This window comes from Phaseolus vulgaris, chromosome 2, assembly GCF_051622355.1.
Source record: "Phaseolus vulgaris cultivar YP4 chromosome 2, ASM5162235v1, whole genome shotgun sequence".
Classification (NCBI taxonomy): domain Eukaryota; kingdom Viridiplantae; phylum Streptophyta; class Magnoliopsida; order Fabales; family Fabaceae; genus Phaseolus; species Phaseolus vulgaris.
Window position 1 is genome coordinate 4529180 of NC_143499.1, and position 9015 is coordinate 4538194.

General features: G+C 30.7%; 1 protein-coding gene across 1 annotated transcript; it reads left to right on the forward strand.

The window, feature by feature from the left end:
- The first annotated feature begins 793 nt into the window (after positions 1-793).
- Positions 794-6841, forward strand: KMS1 (SNARE associated Golgi protein family). Its single transcript, XM_068611628.2, has 8 exons — positions 794-1266; positions 2113-2324; positions 2708-2786; positions 3077-3376; positions 4532-4668; positions 5286-5402; positions 6048-6227; positions 6334-6841. Exons 1-8 carry the CDS (start codon positions 1209-1211, stop codon positions 6511-6513), a joined length of 1263 nt encoding a protein of 420 aa, XP_068467729.1. The 5' UTR covers positions 794-1208; the 3' UTR covers positions 6514-6841.
- The last annotated feature ends 2174 nt before the right edge of the window (positions 6842-9015 follow it).

Here is a 9015-nt window from a genome sequence, read left to right on the forward strand (position 1 = left end):
ATAACATATGCTCTATTTCTTTACTATTTTTTAATATAAACTAATTGTTTTAACTCATTATAAACTAAATGTTTTTACATTTATATAAACTATGTTTTAACTAAATTATATAACTCATTATAAATTATGTTTTTACTAAATGTTTTTCAATCTATCAGCTTCAAAATCTTTCTTCTTTACTTATATTTAATATATTTTTTATCAATAATTAAAAAATAACAGCATAACACAATATATATTACTACTTATCATAAATAATATGTATTTTATGAGAATATAATTTATATTTTTTTAAATAATTATTATAAAATTGGGTTATATGAAAAAACTATGCACCATTTGCATTTAATATATTTAAGTCAGACATGTTAATATAACAATAAAAATTGATGTCCGTTATATTCTTCATTCATGGAGGGTATCCACGATAGGTTTTGATTAAATTTTGGATAAAATAAAATTAGAATTATATTTAAGTAATATTCTTTTATAAAAAAATGTATGTACATTTCATACAAAATTGTTTTTTAAGAAAAAGTGTTTCCAAATTAGAAAGAAGTATTTAATTCTATAAAAACGTCGTGTTGCATTTATTTGTTTACTTAATACAATATTCTAACTTTTCTAGATTGGAAGAAAAGTTTTATTGCTATAAATAGAATCACATTATTATTTTTAACTTAATCAAACAAAATTTAATTATTTTTTAATAATCATAACTTTTAGATTTGAAAATTTCTGGTCTTCTTCTTGGATTAAATGTAATCATAATACGATAATTTATAGTCTGGGAACTATTTACTGTTTTATTAATTTGACCCAGAATTTGAATTTTATATATATATATATATATTTATTTATATAATAGCGCATAATTGTATGGTATATTACTCTGATGATAAATCAGGAGGAAAGAGATGCAATATATTGGGGTGGGTCTAAGATGAAGTCGATGAAAATGTGCGTAACAAACTAAACTAGGGCTACCCGATCTTCACGCAAACCACCACTCTGATTTTAATTTTCTAGATCTGCAGATTCCACTGCAATTATTTCCAAGCCAATAGAAAAATTTCGTTTCTATTTTGTTATTTTTGCTATCTTCTCTGAATCAGAGTGCTGATTCGAATTGTGGTGCTGCAAAACTAGAGCATAGATAGAGAAGAGTACCCAAGTGCAGATATTCCCCTCTTAGCATGTGAGCAATAATGGGCTCTGGAAATATAGTATCTTCTTCTTCCGGGCACCCTGATTTGTCTATCTCTGGCAAGTCTTGTTTTTCATTACTTTTGATTCTCTGTGTTTAATTGTTTCTTCTTATGTCCTTTGTTACTGTATCGGATTTACATAAGTATAGTCGTTCCCCTTTTATATATATGTGTGTGTGTGTGTGGGTATGAATTTCCTGGCCTTGGGTTTTGGATCTGTGGATTTATCTGTGAACGTGTATGGTGAAGTATGGAAAAGTTTGCAGTTATTTAGTTTAGTGTCTCAGTTTCCTGTTAATTTTAATAGGGTGACGGGAAAGTGAGTGGATGAGAAATGATTCATCAAGTGTTTGTCTTTTTAAAGGGGGGACTGGCCAGTAGAGAATTGGACTGCCCCACTTACTGCTCTAGAATCTATACAAATTGGCATTTGGGGAACCATTTATGAGGTGATAGATTGTCTGTTTTCTGGGGGTGAAAAGATGCAGCGATGCAGTTCATTGGTCTGTTTGATTAGTCTGGGTTTTTGAAGCATTGGATTTCTTGAAAGCGGTTTTGGGTTTGGGGCTATAAGTTATCATAAGTCTATGTTAAGATTGAATTCCTCAATTAGTTTTGTAAGGGAAATTTTTGTTATTCTGTTACCTTCCAAGAAGGTTGGAGTCTGGGGAAGAAGAGGAGTCGTGCTTTGTGTGAGTCATAGACATCTGAGAATTTGAATAGGAGCATATTGTCATAGCTTTTGGGTGATGTTGGCTAATCTGTTGTCTATATTTCTGGAAATAATGCATTTAACCTATTTTGCAAACATGATATGCTCTTGTATTTTAAATTCACCGGACAAAAGATTACAATAAGTTTATATTATATCACATATGCTGATTTAAAAGTCTTTATTTTGCAGAGCTCCGTGAGAAGCACCAATCGGAGCTAGAAAATTTGACACTAACCACACAACCCTTCAAAACATTGAAATTCTTCACATTAGCTGTTATTCAATGCATCAAGAAAACAACATTATATCTATTGGCAAAAGGTGGATGGGTTATGCTTTTCAGTGTTGCGGTTGGGATTTTTGGCATAGTGCTCACAACCCTCGGTGGACTCCAAGAGAAGGTATTTTTATTCAGTCTGTAACATATGCTGATAGTTCTGGATCAAAGAACTCTCCGTTTATAATTCTTTTTGGCTAGTATGTGCAATATATACCTTGGTAGCATATATCTATAACTCCAAGCTCTCTGAAATATTCAGTAAAAGTAGAAAACTTGTAAGGTAAACCACCTTAAGTTTTCACATTGATATTTGATAGTGTTGAGTGAAGATTATGCTAATTTTAATCAAACTTCTTTTGGCTCTAGAAACTATATGAAGGATAATTTTTTCTTTTAATTTCAGCCATATAATACACATGTGAAGTAGACATTCATTTTGTAGGTATTTCTTTTCTTCATTTTTGTTTATAGACTTGGACTCCAAATGCTTGTTCTTTTGTGCAGCATCTTGAGGAGCTTCTTGAATATTTTCGTTTTGGACTGTGGTGGGTAGCCCTCGGGGTTGCTTCTTCAATTGGTCTTGGTAAGCAAAATAACTAACCCTATAGTCAGATATGATTCCTGATTGTGTAATACATGGTTTACTACTTACTAGGTTAACGTGGTCTGTCTTGTACATCTTGTTGATTTGAACTTAAGGAAAAGCAATTGCTTGCAATATATAGATTTTACACTCATAATTGTAAGGATTATGATTCTTTTGCCATCATCTTGATCAGGGGCCATGTATGTAGTCCATGAGTTTGCAATTTCCTTATTATATATCTACATATTATTGGTAAATTGTTTCATTTATCCTTTTATTTGGTTCAGGATCTGGTTTGCACACATTTGTCCTGTATTTGGGTCCACACATAGCACTGTTCACAATAAAAGCAGTGCAATGTGGCCGAGTTGATCTGAAAAGTGCTCCTTATGATACAATACAATTAAAACGAGGTCCTTCTTGGCTTGATAAAGACTGTTCTGAGTTTGGGCCACCATTATTCCAGTCCATCTATGGTTCACAGGTTCCTCTTAGCAGCATTTTGCCTCAAGTTCAGCTGGAGGCTATTTTATGGGGTGTGGGAACAGCTATAGGGGAGCTTCCTCCTTATTTTATATCCAGGGCAGGTACAATGTCTACGGCTTTATCACTGCTGTTCCCTTACTCTATTAAAGTCATTGTTAATTTGATAGAATAGTCTGATCGTAATCCTATACTATTGAGAAAAATGCTTACCTTGTGATATTATTCTATGTAGTATTTACTATTTGCATCTGGCCTGTGGTTTTAATTGTCTGATTATTAATGGTATGTGAAGCGCTGGAACTTCTGTTATTTTGTTCATCCTCTATAGGTAGAAAAGGAAAAGAAAATTTATGCATATTTTTCAGGAAATAAAAAACTTATTGACTAATATTTAAATATTATTGATATTTTTCCAAAGCAAAAGTCAGTCCCAGCATTTTAATTTTCTTTGTTGAAATGGTTATCTACATAATGCAAGTGTATAATTGCTATTAGGTTCAACTTTATATTCAAAGCTCATAGAAATATACTATTTTTTTTCATGTGGCCTGGGAATAATGCATCATGTTGCTTAGTATTTAAAATGAACGAAATAGCCACTCTTGAGACTTCACAAATTAGTAGAAAGTTTGGCTCCTTATAAACAAATTATAAAGAAAATTAGGTAAAATGGGAATAACCAATAGATGAAACAAATTGAAGAATTTGGCCATGCTTGTGGTTGGAGCGATGATATCATGTATACATCCTAATGTTATGGTATTGTATACGAGAGTAGTCATATTTGTTTTTAAATACATCTCCTTTAATTAATAGCCATTCAACTAGTCGCATAGTCTCATAATGACATGACTTGTGACTTACTGTATGTATCTCTATAGTATATTCTCCTATATGTCTGCAAAGAAATTTTTTGGCTGCAAATTGCACAGTGAACAAAATTTTGGATTTGTTATGTTGAAACATGAAACTATTTTAAACAAAAGCAATCATAATAATTGATTATTGAAAAATCTTCTTTCATATGTTATCCACATGCATACTTGATGGAAATATAGTCAGTTATCAACATTTTAATACAAGTGCTTTTTAATAACTAGTTTTAAAGTTCTGATGTCCATCTTTTTTTTACCTTAATTTCTAATGTCCATCTTTTACTGGTTGATTAATTATTTCATTTTTCAGTATTCGGTGCTTATTAGTTATTTTATTTACAAATTGGTTTGTACATGATTCTAATCAAATTATTCATGTAGCAAGCTTGTCTGGGAGCACAGTGGATGCAATTGAAGAATTAGATAGTGATGATAAAGGACTCTTGAATCGAGTCAAGTGCTGGTTTCTTTCACACTCACAACATATGAATTTTGTTACTATTCTAATACTTGCTTCGGTTAGTACAGACTTCATGCTTCATTTCCAGTATTATTCTTTGCTTAAATGTTTATGTTTTCTTCTGCACAGAAAATTTCTTAATGTGTGGTTAGGATGTTATTAATGTTGATGGCGTTTTGTATCTGTCAACTTCCCGAGTTATTTCCAGAATGGTAATTATGTAAACGAAAGAGCTTTGGCGGGAAGTGGCAACAAAGGCTGTAATTTTAGGCATATGAAGTAGAATATTCTTTAGTGTAAGTTTGGTGGGACAACTTACGTTAGTTAGTAAAAAATCTTTACTCAATTAGTTCTGTTATCCTCTTAAAGTTTCCCTATTGTGATCCTACAGTATACACAACAGTCTCATCAATGTAACTGACTGCTGATTGGGTTATGCATCTTCGTATTGCATAGAAAATGTTATTGAATACTATTCCAACCTATCATGGCATCAGGGTGTTGTGGTGCGTGTTTTAAGTTCTGCTACTTCTCTCGATATAAAATATGGGATTTCGAAAACATATTAGCAGCTAGCAATTCCTTTATTTTTGAGGCGCATCCTGCTCGAAAATAGCATTTGTTATATCTGCTTTATCAACTTGTAAACAGCTATTTATTGAGATTATATTTCAGGTTCCAAATCCTTTATTTGACCTTGCTGGCATCATGTGTGGACAATTTGGCATTCCATTTTGGAAATTTTTTCTTGCAACCTTGATTGGAAAGGCAATTATCAAAACTCACATACAGGTTTGTATGTTTTTGAACTTCTCTTATCCCCTCATATTAATTTAACCTTTTCTTAGGTAATGTTATGTTATTGTAGACAAGGGAATGGTTTGTGGTTGTGGGTGAAGCCTGATTTTTTTTTATATATGTAGTCGTTGTGCAAACTTGATAGTTGGTCTTTCCCATAAATGTTTATATTTATCAAAATAAATAATACAAACACTATTTTTATTTGATTTTGTGACTACTTTTGACCTACGTGGTGAACTTTCTAATGATTTATGACCATTATCTTCCTTTTTTGTGACCCTGCACATTAGCAGATGGGTAAACAATAGGAGGGTAGATTTATAGTTGAATAAAGAGAAAACATTTCAGTTCTCCTAAAGAAAAGTGTAGTCATTTTTTATCTTCCAAATAAATACATAGAAATGGTACTTCAATGCCATCTTTTACCTCAAACTAGTCCTCTAGAGAAGCAATTTGTTGCAAATTTTGACGTAAATGTATTTATTGTTAGAGAACCAGATTGATAGTGCCTGTCAAGTTGGAGTACCAGAATAAGTGAACAAGTTTTTACACTTCAATGAAAACAATCGTTCAGACACATTTAGCCATATACATCTGCAAATTTTGATCGATCTTGTATGTGTATTCTTTTTGCAGACGCTATTCATTATATCAGTTTGCAACAATCAACTTCTTAACTGGATTGAAAATGAATTTATTTGGGTTCTCAGTCACATACCTGGTTTTGCCTCCGTCTTGCCTAAAGTGACTGCTAGTCTCCATGCAATGAAAGATAAGTATTTGAAAGCACCCAATCCAGCTTCCCCAAATAAGCAGGTATCTATTAACTGCAACATGACGTATTTATCAATGCTTATGTCTCTGATATATTTCTAATTTGTGCTGCTTCATGTTCTTAAAATCATCTCATGTTCATCTGCAGGGGAAAAAGTGGGATTTTTCTTTTGCTTCAATCTGGAACACTGTTGTGTGGCTTATGCTTATGAACTTCTTTGTCAAGATAGTGAATGCAACTGCCCAGGGGTATCTGAAGAAACAGCAAGAGATACATATTTCTGAATTAACGGAAAAATCTACCGCAACAGACTCAGACGTACAATGAATTGTTTATGTTCTGCTTGTGTTGCCCTTTTTTTAGCGGTTCCTTCAGCAAGCAGAAAATTGAAACTAAAATTACAGCAATTTCTTGTGGCCCCACTGAAGTTACCCTGAAAATCTGCGTTAGAGGTCCTGCCAGAAGCTTTAGGAATGAAATATACACAGTAGGCAACTAAAGTTGCAACTTTATTTTAATTTGGGGCGACCATTGTTTGGATTTTAGATTTAACCCCGTATTAATTGTTGCTCTAATGGAAGAATTATAAGAGTTCTATTCTTTTGCATTGGCAAGACAAATTATTAGTTCCTTTATCTCTCTGCTAAACAACAAATTGTTCACTTTCTCTTGCCCTATCACCTTTGACATCAAGCACTATACCTAGCTTTTAATCCTCTCATCTGATCAGTCGTTATTTGTTAAAAGTGTTGCATTTGCTACATCGTGAGTATGAACAAGGAGAAGCCCATCTGCAGTTGCTACATTTTTTCCTAAATATTTTGAAAGTATCTTCTCAGTTTTCATACACTCTAAACGGTGTTTGTTTAAATAATATAAAAACACTATCATAGTCTTGGAAACTATGTAGGGATACTATTGGAAACTAAGTAGCGATACTATACGGAAATACATATAATACATAATTTTTAAATACATATAATACATATAATTTTTAAAATGGAAGACATGTAAATATATATATATATATATATACATTTTATAATATTATGAATTATATAAATTAATAATAAAGATTTATGTGTATAATTATGTTTTAGTTTTTTTATGATTGGTTCAAAATAATTTATTCTTTAATTTTATAATTATATTAAAAATTTGTATAATAAATTTAATTTTTTTAAAAATTGATGTATTTTTTATTTTTGAAATTGTGTTAGGATTATCGTAAATTCAACAAATATTTTTTAAATTAAACATTTCATCAATACGTATTTTACCGATATAGATATCCGATACTTGTGTTCAAGCTATAGGTTAAAAATCAGTAACTTTTGTAATTAACTTTTGTAATTCTTATTTTAAAAACAGGTGGGGCATGTCCATCTCTGTAAGGTTAAGTTTACGAGTGAGAAACTATCTGTAACCATCAGTGCAACCTTGGATGAAGTAGCTTGTATTTGCTGCTACACATTTTACAAATAAAAGATAACATAAACATGCTTCTATTACAATATTATATTAATTAATTACAGCAAGATTCTCATTTGTGTTCTTATCACATCTAGATGAAATATTAAGTTTTGTTACTAAAGTTGCCACCTAACCTTTTTTATTATAATTTTTTTTGTTTTTATTCACTTTTCCTTTATTTCTTCTATATGATTGAACATTTATAGAACGTTTTCTAAATCTGATACCATTTTTGTTAAACATTAGTGCGTGCGACATTAGATTCTCCATTAGGATCACTTCTTTTCTAAAAATAATTTAATTTACACATTGGTAAATTCCAACTTTTTTTATATTGATTTCTTACGGATTTTCATAGATACGTTCGACGTGGAAAATGTTATCTTTTTTATATGGTGATTAAAGAATCAATATAATAAGTCACATTGGTGATTATAAAAATAAATGGTATAGAAGTTTGATTTTCTTTTCAAAAATATTTTTTTCATTGTTGGAAAGCATTTTCCACATTGAATTAGGTGCATTTTCTCTACCTTCCACAACCACATTCAATCTTGAAACACAAACCAATTCCACAGTTGTGTGTGTTGTAAAGAACGTGTCATTATTTTCAATGATTTTGCTCATTCTATAAAGACGATGATGAAGGTGGGAAAAGGATTCGTGAACCAGAAAGGCTTGTAATGGACAATTACTTTCTATACCCATCAATTTGAACCTGCACCTAATTTTTATGTGAAATGATAAAAATGCCCTTAAATAAAAAAGGGGTGATATAAACCTTTTTCCAGAACACTTTTTAGATTTGGATTTTCAAAACACTTTTCTGAAATTTGAAAACTCTTTTTGTAATACGTTTTTGTAACACGTTTCCAAGTTTTATTTGTTTGGTTTTTTTTTTCTGAAACATATTTTTACATTCTAGAATTATTTTTTCAGATTTTGATTTTCAAATTCTATTATGAAATTTCATTTCTAAAATACAATAATTTGCTCATATTTATTTTTGCAAAATGTATTTTTTGAATTCCAGATTTTTAATTTCCTAAATAAAGGATGATTTTGGAATTTTCAAAAGGGAATAGGGTGTAGGTCAAAATTGGTAATGTGCACGAAAAATTTGCCCATTTAATGCTGTAGAAGTTAGTTTGATTCTTAATATGTGTTTTGGGATCTCACTCCATCTTGTTTTAAAAAACAAAACAAAAAAAAATATGTTGTAGAAATTACATATTAAAAGGTAAAAAGAGATATGAGTATTTTTCATAATTATCTCTTTATATTTGGAAAATAATTTCTAAAACACCTTTTTCATTTTTCATGTCCTGAAAAGTACATTTTATAATGTTGAGAGAA